General features: G+C 40.5%; 1 protein-coding gene across 1 annotated transcript in view; it reads right to left on the bottom strand.

The window, feature by feature from the left end:
- Positions 1–8,139, bottom strand: part of LOC108273624 (cadherin-related family member 1) — a 27,658-nt gene extending 19,519 nt beyond the window's left edge. The window contains exons 1-5 of the mRNA XM_017482982.3: positions 8,026–8,139; positions 6,711–6,856; positions 2,423–2,473; positions 1,872–1,961; positions 780–866 (exon numbers count right to left, since the gene is read on the bottom strand). Coding sequence (XP_017338471.2) covers positions 780–866; positions 1,872–1,961; positions 2,423–2,473; positions 6,711–6,856; positions 8,026–8,119 — 468 coding nt within the window. The 5' untranslated portion in view covers positions 8,120–8,139. The remainder of the gene's footprint in view (positions 1–779; positions 867–1,871; positions 1,962–2,422; positions 2,474–6,710; positions 6,857–8,025) is intronic.
- Between the last annotated feature and the right edge of the window lie 6,926 nt (positions 8,140–15,065).

The following is a 15,065-nucleotide window of genomic DNA, read 5'->3' on the forward strand; positions in this document are numbered from 1 at the left end:
CTCTCTATTCTCTCTCTATTCCCTCTCTCTATTCTCTCTCTATTCTCTCTCTATTCTCTCTCTCTATTCCCTCTCTCTATTCTCTCTCTATTCTCTCTCTATTCTCTCTCTCTATTCTCTCTCTCTATTCCCTCTCTCTATTCCCTCTCTCTTTATTCTCTCTCTCTATTCCCTCTCTCTATTCTCTCTCTTTATTCTCTCTCTTTATTCTCTCTCTTTATTCTCTCTCTTTATTCTCTCTCTCTATTTTCTCTCTTTATTCTCTCTCTCTATTTTCTCTCTCTATTCTCTCTCTCTATTCTCTCTCTTCAAGTCAATAAGACAGAAAACCCCACAGACTGTCGTGTTACTGAGAGACTGCAAGGAAGCGTAAACTCCTCTGTCTTGAAGATGTCGAAAACTTAAAGTTACAAAGATACGGTGAGATTTTTCAGAAAAAGGATCGAATAAAACCGAAATAAACCTCTTCAGACCGTGATGGTGGAGATTAGTTCATATTTTCTTACACTGCTCTGAAATGTCTTTAGTTTTGATTCAGTTGAACGGAAACAGTCAGGCAGCTTGATTCTTTCAGTCATTGTGTACAGTACAGACTAACTCAGACTCTGGATATAGAAAAACTATTAGAGAAATATCAGATTAGAAATATAGACACTGATTATTGCTGATTCGGCAAGAAGGAAATGAACATCCTGAAATATTTATAATGCTGTCTAAAACGGAATCAAATCAACAACAGATTTTTGAGCTTTATCATGGTTTATAATCTAGAATCTCACCTGCAGGAAATACGTGACGCTTCCTCCAGAGCCGAGGTCTTTATCCACAGCTCGAACTTTAAAAATGCTGCGTCCTGCCTCCGTGTCCTTCAACACAACACACAGCGCCGCGTCTCATCAACATCACTGCAGTCCATGCATTAATAACTCACACACTATATTTACATAAATAAAGGACTGAATACAGACCCGAAACTTTACAGTTGTGCTCATAAATTTACACACCCCTTACTGAATCTGCAAAATGTTAATAATTGAAAAGGAATCACTAAAATTGCATTATTTTTCATGTAGTCCTGCCCTGAAGGAGCTATTTCACATCACAGATGTTTACATATAGAACACAAGACACAATTTACACAAATGAACCAGTTCAAAAGTTTACACACCCTTGATTATTAATACCGTGTGTCGTGACCTGGATGATCCACGACGTGATGTGTTTACGTTCTGTGAGAGTTCTTCACGAGTCCCTCGTTCGTCCCGAGCAGTTAAACCGCCCACTGTTCTTCAGGAAAATCCTCCAGGTCCTGCACGTTCTTTACTTTTCCGGCATCTACTACATATCTGAGCTCTTTCCAACAGCAGCTATATGATGTTCAGATCCGTCTTTTCACACCGAGGACGACTGAGGGACTCGTACACGACTATCAGACAAGGTGCAAACGCTCACTGACGCTCAAGAAGGCAACACGATACATTAAGATCCAGGGGGGTGTAAACTTTTAAACAGGATGATCGGATTTTTCTGAAGAACAGTGGGTAGGACAAACAAGGGGCTCTATTACCATTTTGCAGATTCTGCAAGGGGTGTGTAAATTTATGAGCACTGAGAACTGTATACTTGCTTTATGTTGTTCATTTCACTAAACACAGTAAAATAGCAAAGAATTTCTATATAATTGTCAACTTTATTGTCTTTCACTTTACAACTGTGAACTTCCTACCATTTCCTTTCCAAACATAGCCGTGATGAAAGCTCCGTTCGCTAGCCCCGCCCCTTTAGCTTTAAGGTATGAATGCACAGATAATCAGTCTATCAGGGGAAAGTGTTTCACTATAGCATGAAGTTAAGAATATAAGGGTTCTGACCTCTGGGACGTTGACGATGTAGGGCAGGCTGAGAAACTCAGGCTTTTCATCGTTAGCATCTGAGACAAACACACGCACTTTCTCTACCACCTGAGGAAATAAAAACAAACTGCATCTCAGACATCGGCCCTGCAGTGACCTTTATTACACTGTGGAGAGAGTAATACTCAAACACACAGAATTTAAATATGGAAATTATTGCTCTGTAACATACACAGTGTAATTGTAAAGCCCAGGTCAGTTAATCACTGTCTTTACGTTACAAGAATGTCTCCAGGTAGTTAGCTAGCTAATGTCAACACCAGCCTGTAGCAATAGCAGCCATGTTTGTGATCAAGGTTTAGACACAACACTGCACTGACTTCACTATTAAACTTTCTAAATTTTAAAAAGACCTCACAGAGCCTTATAATAAGCCCATTTTCAATACCATAAAATGCTATTTCAAAACATTAGAGCTCCATGAGTCAAATTTAATAAAGATAAATCCTTAAAAAAACCTCAACATCTGTCATAAATAGTGGAATGCAACATCTGTCCAGCAGTGTTACCTTATTCCTGCCATCAGTGATGCTGACCAACACCACAATTTCATTTTCAACCTGGATATGAAACAAAGAAACATCATAAAGACCAAACGTGTTGGAGTATAGTACGTGTTGGAGTATAGTACGTGTTGGAGTATAGTACGTGTTGGAGTATAGTACGTGATGGAGTATAGTACGTGTTGGAGTATATTACGTGTTGGAGTATAGTACGTGTTGGAGTATATTACGTGTTGGAGTATAGTACGTGTTGGAGTATAGTACGTGATGGAGTATAGTACGTGTTGGAGTATATTACGTGTTGGAGTATAGTACGTGTTGGAGTATATTACGTGTTGGAGTATAGTACGTGTTGGAGTATATTACACGTTGGAGTATAGTACGTGTTGGAGTATATTACACGTTGGAGTATAGTACGTGTTGGAGTATAGTACGTGTTGGAGTATATTACACGTTGGAGTATAGTACGTGTTGGAGTATATTACACGTTGGAGTATAGTACGTGATGGAGTATATTACACGTTGGAGTATAGTACGTGATGGAGTATAGTACGTGTTGGAGTATAGTACGTGTTGGAGTATAGTACGTGATGGAGTATAGTACGTGATGGAGTATAGTACGTGTTGGAGTATAGTACGTGTTGGAGTATAGTACGTGATGGAGTATAGTACGTGTTGGAGTATATTACGTGTTGGAGTATAGTACGTGATGGAGTATATTACGTGTTGGAGTATAGTACGTGTTGGAGTATAGTACGTGTTGGAGTATATTTCGTGTTGGAGTATATTACGTGTTGGAGTATAGTACGTGATGGAGTATAGTACGTGTTGGAGTATAGTACGTGATGGAGTATAGTACGTGTTGGAGTATATTACGTGTTGGAGTATATTACGTGTTGGAGTATAGTACGTGTTGGAGTATAGTACGTGTTGGAGTATATTTCGTGTTGGAGTATAGTACGTGTTGGAGTATAGTACGTGATGGAGTATAGTACGTGTTGGAGTATAGTACGTGTTGGAGTATATTACACGTTGGAGTATAGTACGTGTTGGAGTATATTACGTGTTGGAGTATAGTACGTGATGGAGTATAGTACGTGATGGAGTATAGTACGTGTTGGAGTATATTTCGTGTTGGAGTATAGTACGTGTTGGAGTATATTACGTGTTGGAGTATATTTCATGTTGGAGTATAGTACGTGATGGAGTATAGTACGTGATGGAGTATAGTACGTGTTGGAGTATATTTCGTGTTGGAGTATAGTACGTGTTGGAGTATAGTACGTGTTGGAGTATAGTACGTGTTGGAGTATATTTCATGTTGGAGTATAGTACGTGTTGGAGTATAGTACGTGTTGGAGTATAGTACGTGTTGGAGTATATTTCATGTTGGAGTATAGTACGTGTTGGAGTATATTTCATGTTGGAGTATAGTACGTGATGGAGTATAGTACGTGTTGGAGTATAGTACGTGTTGGAGTATATTTCATGTTGGAGTATAGTACGTGATGGAGTATAGTACGTGATGGAGTATATTTCGTGTTGGAGTATAGTACGTGTTGGAGTATAGTACGTGATGGAGTATAGTACGTGTTGGAGTATAGTACGTGTTGGAGTATAGTACGTGTTGGAGTATAGTACGTGTTGGAGTATAGTACGTGATGGAGTATAGTACGTGTTGGAGTATATTTCGTGTTGGAGTATAGTACGTGTTGGAGTATAGTACGTGATGGAGTATAGTACGTGTTGGAGTATAGTACGTGTTGGAGTATAGTACGTGTTGGAGTATATTTCGTGTTGGAGTATAGTACGTGTTGGAGTATAGTACGTGTTGGAGTATATTACACGTTGGAGTATAGTACACGTTGGAGTATATTACGTGTTGGAGTATAGTACGTGTTGGAGTATAGTACGTGTTGGAGTATAGTACGTGTTGGAGTATAGTACGTGTTGGAGTATAGTACGTGATGGAGTATAGTACGTGATGGAGTATAGTACGTGATGGAGTATATTTCGTGTTGGAGTATATTACGTGTTGGAGTATATTACGTGTTGGAGTATAGTACGTGTTGGAGTATAGTACGTGATGGAGTATAGTACGTGATGGAGTATAGTACGTGTTGGAGTATAGTACGTGATGGAGTATATTACGTGTTGGAGTATATTACGTGTTGGAGTATAGTACGTGATGGAGTATAGTACGTGATGGAGTATATTACGTGTTGGAGTATAGTACGTGTTGGAGTATATTACGTGTTGGAGTATAGTACGTGATGGAGTATAGTACGTGATGGAGTATAGTACGTGTTGGAGTATAGTACGTGTTGGAGTATAGTACGTGTTGGAGTATAGTACGTGATAGAGTATAGTACGTGTTGGAGTATAGTACGTGTTGGAGTATAGTACGTGTTGGAGTATAATACATGCTTTAGTACTTTTCACATAGTACAAGTTGTAATATTATATGTTGCATAGTATAGTATAGTGAGACATGTAGTATATGTCAACATGCACTTTACTGAGAACTGTACTGTACTATGACATATACTAAAGTAAAATAGGGGAAAAAATTTACAATAACCTGGTTGCATAAGTATGCACACCCCTAATCTAATACTTTGTTGAAGCACCTTTTGATTTTATTACTTTGGCGGCTGTGGATCAGGTGGTGGAGCGGGATGTCCACTAATCGTAGGGTTGGCGGTTCGATTCCCGGCCCACGTGACTCCACATACCGAAGTGTCCTCGGGCAAGACACTGAACCCCAAGTTGCTCCCGATGGCAAGTTAGCGCTTTGCATGGCAGCTCTGCTACCACTGGTGTGTGTGTGTGTGTGTGTGTGTGTGTGTGAATGGGTGAATGAGACACAGTGTAGAGCGCTTTGGATAAAAGCTCTATATAAGTGCGCCATTTATCGTTTATTACACCACTCAATCTTTTTGGCTAAGAGTCTATCAGCGTGGCACATTTTGACTTGGCAATATTTTTCTACTCTTTCTTTCAAAAACATTTTAAATCCATCGAACTGTGAGGGTATCTCCTGCGCACAGCATGCTTCAGGTCACCCTACAGATTTGTAGCTGTTTTCAGGTCTGGGCTCGGGCTAGGTCATTCAATAACATTGATCTTCTTCCGGTTAAGCCGTTCCTTCATCGATTTGGATGTGTGCTTTGGGCCGTGCCGAAAGGTGAAGTTCCGTTTCATCTTTAGCTGACTAGCAGACACCTGAAGGTTTTGCACTAAAGAACCGACTGGTATTTATAGCTGTTCATGATTCCTTCCACCTTGTGTGGAAGAAAAGCAGCACCGACGCATGATGCCGCCACCACCGGGCTTCACCGTGGGGATGGTGTTCTTTTGAGGATGTGCTTCTTTTTGCACCAAACATCCCTTTTGGAATGATGGAATTATGATACCTTTTGGAGTTTTTCTCATCAGACTATAACACATAGTTGAGCTTTTTGTGAGAAAGGTGGCTTCAGTCTAGCCGCCCTACCCCATATCCCAGCTAATCTTCCCAGACATGTGAAGAATACAAGAGATAGTTGTCACATGCAGAGAGTACTCAGTACTCGTCAGATGTTCCTGCAGCTCCTTTACTGTTGCCGTAGGTCTCTCAACAGCCTCCCTGGTAAGTTTTTGTCTTGTCCGTTTAGACATTTTTGAGGACGTACTGTTTTTGGTGATGTCACCGTGGTGCTCCATTTTCTCCACACGTTGATGATGGCCTTCCATGGTACAGCTAATTTTTGGAAATTCTTTTATACCCCTTTGCTCTCCCGATCAATATCTTTCGACAAGTGAGATACCGTACATGCTTGATGAGCTCTTTGGCTTCAGCAGTCGGATGAAACCAAGAAGATGCAAAGAAACTGCTACAGAAACAGCCGGGCTTCATTTAGGGTTCATCAGAATCATTTCATTGATCACGGTTGTATGATATTTACTTTTGGACATGAGATTGAGTGTGATTGGTTGATCCTGGACACAGCCACACCCCCAATTATAAAAGGGTGTGAACACTTACACAACCAGATTTTTTTTCCCTATTTTTCCCTAAAATGTTTCTGATTGTTTTTCACTTCATTTTTATACGTCGTGATTTCACAGTGAGCGTGGGAAAAGTTCTGACATGATTTATCTTACTTTTACCTCCCAAAAACCTGCCATTTTAACAGGGGTGTGTAGACTTTTTATATCCATCGTATGTGAGTATAGTCCATGTTGGAGCGCAGCACATATCTGAGTACAGAATGTATGTTTGATGTATGTTCGTTTTATATCTGAGTCTCACCTCTCGGTCCAGTTCCTGGATCAGAGTGACTCGTCCTGATTTGGGCTCGACCCGGAAGTACTCTTTAGAGCCGTTCTCAAAGCTAATATCGTACCAGACCTCGTCTCCCTCCGGGTCTGTCCCATTCAGAATGAACACCTGAGATCCTAAAGCACACACACACACACACACACACACATACACAGAAACCAACACTTTTACACTCAATACACACATATATGTTGGTGTGTTGTTGTTTGACGTAATAAACTAATCAACACCTTGCTTTCCATCTGCACTTCATCAGTGTGTCGGCTGGAGACTGAAATCAGCCACCGAGAGCGAACACACACTACCTTCTCATGTTCGTGTGAGATGGACTGAGGTGATTAGCACTCGGTGTGAAAGCCGCATGATTTCGTCACCAGAACGTGATCCCAGTCTGGGTCGAATCGAGCCGGAAAACGTACGGCGTAAAGCCGTCTTTAGGTTAATATACGTTATATTATAGAGAGGACTCTATAATATATATTATAAAACTTTATATATTATAAAACCTATATAACGCTATCTAGAGAGAAATGGCATACTCGGTGATTTTCACTGAAAGTCATTTACTTTAATTAAGTTTAATTAGGACTTTAATTCAGCTCACACACTGCAAAGAAGGACAGAACCTTCACAGAGCAGCTGATGGCGGTGTGCGTATTGGAGAACACGCTGTAAAATCTACAAAAAATGAAATTTTTCTTTCTTTAAAATCATTGGAGTTTAGAGACCGAAATCGCTGCTGTGTTTCATCACCTCCATCTAAACTACACTGAACAATAACCAACCGACTGAAAAACACTACAACTACAACAAATGTAATGTTTAAAAGCTTTTTCTAAAACTCGAGCAAAATTCAACATGCTGCTAAAGTTAGCATTTATTTCGATGGATGTTTTTAGCCGCTGTTATTCATTTGAACGTTGCTGAAGTAAGAACTCTTCGTTCTTATGTTGTGAACTTTAACACTGCTACAGAACACTGTTAATCTCTCATTGTTCAGCTTACAATTCATTACAAATTCTCCAAGTACCATGCGGCTGTTGACACGTTCTAGGTTTCTGAAGATAAAACAAAGTGTTTTGCAGCTCATGTACGAGACGTGAGAACGAGACACGGGGAAGTGTTGTGACATGGATTAGGGAGTGATCGGCCTCGTTATAACCCTCATACATGACTGACACAACCATAATCCATTAGCATATGGTTAATCTTAGGGTAAATGATTAACCCTGTAATACAGAGTGTGTATCCATGAGTGTGTATGAGGAATACATGTGTCCCTCACCCACTGGTGTGTCTTCAGAGATGCTAAACAACGCCATGTTCCCATTGTCATGGAAATACGGTGCAAAGTCCGACAGTCCTGAGAAGAAAAACATATATACTTTATTCGCGGTATGGAACCATGAGAACTGAGAGAAAAACACAGAAGAATGAGTACACACACAGTTCTCCTCTATTCAAGTTATTAAGCAGAACCAGACCTCCACGGGTCCTACAGCCTCATTCGTATTCATGATAACGATGAGTGTAAAAGCACTTTTGGCACCACTGGGAACACCGCGAGTTCCTCATTATGCCTTATGGTCTAGCTAATCCTGGGGTTCATCAACGAAGGTCTTCTCAACACTTCGCTAAGTCACTATCCACGCAATTATTTCACCTTTATACCACGGCGCTTCTGAATTTTTCCCACATCTTCAGGACAGACGAGTTTACGCCGGTTTTCTTTGCGGTTTCTCGGTAGCAGAAGATGACAAGGCGCGATTTTTATCTTATTAGAGCAAGAACTAACTTGTTTCCACAACATTACATGTAACTGTAAACGGATAAATAGCATCATATATACTTTAATAAATAAAAATTGTAATTTGTATGTTTCTTTCACAAAATAAAACATTTACGATTTTCACTCTAGTGGGCTCTGAGAGAATATCAGCACAGTGTGAGGCTCCTTAATTCGCATCACAAATGTGGCGAACCTTCACCAGTCACTGTAGAGCCTTCAGAGACCAGTCCAACAGTCCAGACCAATCACTGTAGAGCCTTCATAGACCAATCACTGTAGAGCCTTCATAGACCAGTCACTAGTCTATGAACCTCACTTTGGACTACCACCAGAAGACAAACGCACAGTGAGAACAGGCTAGTCCAGAACATGAGAGATTCCTAAAAACGTCCTACCTCACCCTCTTCCAGCGTATCTTCCAGAGATATCAGCCATCTTTCAACTGTAAGAACCGCAGACAGACAGACACCGGGTCTTGTGGTAGTGTGTTACTTCTATCGGTTTAGCAGAGGAGCTGCTGTCTGTCTGTCTGTCTGTCTGTCTGTCTGTCTGTGTAGGGCTCTTGGGCTGCTACAGAAGACAAAAGCATCACATGGGCTGTCACAATAGTGAGCTTCCTGAGATCCAATCAAGCGATTGGGTGTGGCTTTCCGCCCGAGACCGAAACCTTCTGTAAGATCACCTCCCAAAAAGTAGACCTTTTCAAATGAGTTATCAATTTGATCATTAAAGCAACCTGTATCTTCATTATCAAGCCAGTGGCTCCTTGTTCTGTGGATGATGTGGTGGCTGTGATGGAAGACTTCAGTATCTGGTGGACTTGAGGAGTAGTGTTGGATCCCAGGGCGAGCAAGGAGTTCCTCTGCAGTTCCCCTTATCCAGGAAGCAGAGATATAGTACTTTCAGGTCCCTGACCAGGTTTCCATCTCTCCAGCTTGTACATCCACTTACAAACTTCCTGTCTGTCTTTATATTTACACTACACTGTCAGTCGTTCCTTAGAAACCAGCCTTTTCTTCTGTTTTCATCTAGTCATCATTATGGACCTTGTTTGTATCTCAATCCTACACTCAACCCTTTCTTTCTCTTTTTCCACAACTGCAGCTCAGGTATCCACCTAATCCACCGGGAATATGGATGCTTTAAAAACAAACAAACAAACAAACAAAAAAAAAAAAAAAAAAAAAAAAAAAAAAAAAAAAAAACACTATCTATGTTTTTGCTCACATTCAAGTTTACGAAAGTTTTTTTTAAAAAAAGAACAACTTTTCACAAAAAGTGGTGAGTGCTGTCGAGATCTCAGGTGGCATTGCAAACAGGAAAAAACAAACATGGAGGACAAAGTGCTGGTGAAAAAACGAGTCTAGTTTGTAAGTGAGTATGATGAGATTAACATACTGGACTGAAAATATCTCCTCGTTAATGTACCAGCTAAAATAACAGTGTGTGTGTGTGTGTGTGTGTGTGTGTGTGTGTGTGTGTGTGTTCACACTGATCTTGACTTCACCTTCATTACTGATAATAAGAACCCTAATGTAGAGAACACGCAGCTGTTGGCGAGTGAGTTAGCTGATACCTGATCGGCGGTTGCTATGGTTACAGCGTGCACATCACGTGAGCCACTTTTTTCACATCAGCACAAAAAACGAACAAACAAACAAACAAACAAACAAACAAAAAAACAAAACGCTCCAGCCAGCAATTTTCCAAAAACACCCCCAAAGAACCCATGATGTGTAGCTGGATTTCAGGATTTCAGGATTTTAGGAATTCAGGAATTCTTGAACGTTTATTATCTCAGTATAGATTCATTAGCCATTTAAATATCAGGCTTATTGTTATTATTACTACTATGTCTTCAATAGTATTTTTGGCTTCATACCGGCTATTAGAGATTTTTATTTGTGTACTTTCCACTCACAGAACATTTTTAAATTAAATAATAATCATATTAATAATAATTCAGTACTACAGTAGAACCCAGACTCCACTGTGAGAACCGGGTCAGTACTGCATCACTTTACCCTTTATGTCTGTTTTTCTTTGACCTTGCAGAGACATTGAATACTTTACAATACAATAAGCACTACAACCATATGAGAGCGTAACGGCCCCAAACTGAGCGCCTTCATGAGAATATTCATACACACAAACATCATCTCTACATCATGATCAGTGGAGTAGTGTTTAACCGGCCGGGGAAATCATCACATTATAATACGTCTACTCTAAAACCGAGAGACAGAAATCAGTCCGTGACTCACGTGCTTCAGGACGCATGTAGCAAGGGTGGAGAAGAAGAAGAGGAAAAAAGAATATGTTAAAACAAAGCGCACACACACACACACACACACACACACACACACACACACACACAGTTGAATTAACCCCCAACATGTGAATATGAATCAGACAGCGTCGAATGAACACGTATCGGTTATTTATTAATTATCAGAAAGTCTTCTTTTCTATTGTTGAATTAACACCTCGAATGACTCACACAGAGTTAATTCAGTACATAGAATAGAATTATCCAAACAGTGCTGAAATTACTTCCTGGTTATTTATTCACGATGCGCACTTTACTGATCGAACTGAACGAGCTTTTACTAGGTCCAATTATCACATTAATATTAATTAATCATACAGCGTAGAATTAACACCTCGAATTATCAATACAGTGTAGAATTAACACCTCGAATTATCAATACAGTGTAGAATTAACACCTCGAATTAACACCTCGAATTATCAATACAGTGTAGAATTAACACCTCGAATTATCAATACAGTGTAGAATTAACACCTCGAATTATCAATACAGCGTAGAATTAACACCTCGAATTATCAATACAGTGTAGAATTAACACCTCGAATTATCAATACAGCGTAGAATTAACACCTCGAATTATCAATACAGCGTAGAATTAACACCTCGAATTATCAATACAGTGTAGAATTAACACCTCGAATTATCAATACAGCGTAGAATTAACACCTCGAATTATCAATACAGTGTAGAATTAACACCTCGAATTATCAATACAGCGTAGAATTAACACCTCGAATTAACACCTCGAATTATCAATACAGCGTAGAATTAACACCTCGAATTAACACCTCGAATTATCAATACAGCGTAGAATTAACACGCAACACTTTAATTGTTCGCTTTCTGTAATTGTTCATGTTACAGTCACCACGCTCGTGTTCATGGTCCTGTACAGTGTCGAATTCATTCAGTGATGTATTCTACACCAGAGTTTACTGAAAATAAATCTGTCATTTTATTTACCTCCATCAGGTAACATACACACACACACACACACACACACACACACACACACACAGAGACCTTGTGAGCGTTGTAGGTGTTAATTCCACACGGTGAGGGATTTCTCAGTGCGATTACCGGATTAACGTCGCACTCTCAGCTCCACACGAACACGCAAACCTTTTACCATTTCAGACTATTAAATAGTTTATGAAGTAAGTGTGTACTCACCCGGACCGGTGTTCAGTACGAGGAGGACGAGCACGCACAGACGATGTGTGTGTGCACTCTTCATCCCGAGGCGCGCACGTGTGTGTGTGTGTGTGTGTGTGTGGGTGTGCGAGGATCATACAGAGACACGGAGAGATTCTGGAGATGTCTTGGAGCCAGCCGAGAGTGAGGAGTGTGACACACATACACACACACACACACACACACTAATCTGCTGACGTCTCTTCCTTCTACTCTGGGGCTCTTCACACTGTGTGTATATAAATATATATATAAATATACACACAGACACACACGCCATCCAATTATTATTAGGAACACCTAGTAAACCACAATAAGTGCCAGCTTTGTGGGTGGAAACGCCTCGTTGAGGAGAGAGGTCAGAGGAAAATGGCCAGATGGGTTCGATGTGTAGCTCATGTAGTCACTCTTTACATCCGTGGTGAGCAGAAAAGCATCTCAGAACGCACAACACATCCAGTCTCGAGGTGGATGAGCTTCAACAGCAGAACAACACATCGGGTTCCACTCCTGTCGGCCAAGAACAGGAATCTGAGGCGATCGAGGGCACAGACTCTGCTAAACTGTCCAGTTTGGGTGATTCTGTGCTCATGATAGCCTCAGATCCACCTGAGTGCTTGAAGACATGCTTTTCTGCTCAGCACGGTTGTAAAGAGTGTTTTTTAGTTACTGTGGACTTCCTGTCAGCTCAGACCAGTCTGATCATTCTCCTCTGATCTCTCTCATCAGCAAGGTGTTTCAGCCTGCAGACGCTCTGCTCACAGGATGTTTTTTCACACCACTCTGTGTAAACTCCAGACGCTGCTGTGTGTGAAAACCCCAGGAGATCAGCAGTTTCTGAAATACTCAGACCAGCCCGTCTGATTCCAACAACTACATACGCATTATTATTATTATTATTATTATTAAAGTTTCTTTTATTAGTAGTAGTCATTTATTGTTGCTTGGATCATTGCATATATAATACATAAATTATTACTTTTCATAATTATTACTTTTCATAACTTGTTCTTATTAATAAAGTATTTGTGTGCTTTGATCATTATTATTATTATAAATCTAATATTTTATTATGAAATTCAAGTGAAAGTACAGTGTGAGCACATTGATATATTAATGACGGTTATAAGAAGAAACATGTCGAGGTGCATAAACTTTTGCTCGCTCTGCATGAATGAATCACCTTGTGAAATTTCCTTGTGAATATGACGGCACTGTGGATCTCAGGTCAGTCTCCTGTGTGTGTGTGTGTGTGTGTGTGTGTGTGTGTTTTCCTCTGATGTTTCACAGGTGTAAAAATAACGAACGTGTGACGCAGGACAATGACGCACTCTCACGAAGTGAGAAAACGGCCAATCACGTTCCCTCCTTACTTCCTGAAATACACAGAGTCACCGGGAGGAACAGGGGCTCGCGGGGAGGAAGAGAGGAGGTGAGCCGGAAAGTGCAGCAGGATTGAAAAGTGACTTATACGGAAAACAGTGTTATTAGTGGATATATTGGTGCATAAGTGGTCATTACTGTGTAATAAAGCAGTTATAACTTGTTGAGAGTATGTTGTAAACTCACGTCTACAACATACTATCAACACTATCAGTAATATTTTTAGTGTTGGATCTTTATGTAAAGTAGGAATGATTTTATGAGGATGGACTCTAAAAATGACTTTAATCAAATAGTTTTAATCAAATCAGTTAATTACGTTTAAACATATTTAACGTACAGGTTTCATACGTGAAGAATTCTTGAAAGAATTTTTGAGAGAATTAATTTTGATCGCGCAAAACCCACTACAGTGGAGGGAAGCTAGCGAATCTTCTCTGCAAATTAGCAAAAGATTCCTACAAAACTTTTACACAAATTAGCAAAGCTTCAACATAAACTAGCAAAAACTTTTACACAAATTAGCAAAACTTCAAAGCAGACTAGCAACATTTTCCTACAAACTAGCAGAAAGTCCTCATAAACTAGCAAAATAGCAGAGCTTCAACATAAACCAGCAAAACTTTCACCCAAACAAGAGACAGCGAGAAGGGAGAAAGGGGTTTTCTTCCAGGATTGTTCTGTATTTGTCTCCACCCAAGTTCTGGCCAAGTTCTCGCCACTCTTCCATAACGTTCCTGTGAACATCGTCTCCCGTCTGAGCTGTGGATCTCTCCAGCTCCTTCACAGTTCCCCTTGGCCTCTCAGCTGCTTCTCTGACCAATCAGACGGTCTCCACCGAGGCAGACTCGTGGCTGTTTCCTGTGCTTTACGTTCTGTTAACGCTGTTTAACGCTACACAGTGTGGAAGCTCAGGTAAGCATAAGGAGCCGGTTTAACAAACACAGCCGTAAAAACACTCTGTATAACGATGCTGTGATTACTCAGTATAATCGGGGCAGTGACCTCCATACAGTTACTATTGCACCTTAGTGCTAGCTAATAAAGGCCCACTGGGGCACGAGTCCCACTGCCCCATGCTCACTGTAGTGAAGGGGCAGCAAACAGGACAGGAAATGTCCAGGTTGCCAGATTGCACTAATTTAAAAAATATTTAGATGTCACTAAGATCTTGTTGGGTAAAATAATCAGTATTAAATTTAATATATTTCGGCAAAAAAAGACAAAGTGTAAGTGCAGACAGTGCGTCTGTGATGCACAGAACCATTTCTGTGAGATATATTGCAGTCAGAGGGAAAGGGGGATTGTGGAGTGGATAATGTCCGCACATTATCTTATTTCCCAGCATAAGCTCATAACGCTTTGATAAAGTGTCAGTGATGTCGTTTTTCCATAAGCAGATTAGGTTATAAATGTGGGCGGGGCGTCATTCGCCCGTCAGCTCACGCACAAAATGCTGAAAATGTTCATGGTGGCTCTGATAGAAAGGAGCCAGAACACACAGAGCATCACAGCTTGCTGTGTGTGGAGCTGCGTAGCTGCAGAGCGGTCAGAGCGTCCATGCTGAACCCTGTACACCTCCGAAACTCCTACAATGAGCATGTGAGCATCAGAACTGGACCATGGAGC

This window comes from Ictalurus punctatus, chromosome 13 (assembly GCF_001660625.3).
Source record: "Ictalurus punctatus breed USDA103 chromosome 13, Coco_2.0, whole genome shotgun sequence".
NCBI classification, from domain to species: Eukaryota; Metazoa; Chordata; class Actinopteri; order Siluriformes; family Ictaluridae; genus Ictalurus; species Ictalurus punctatus.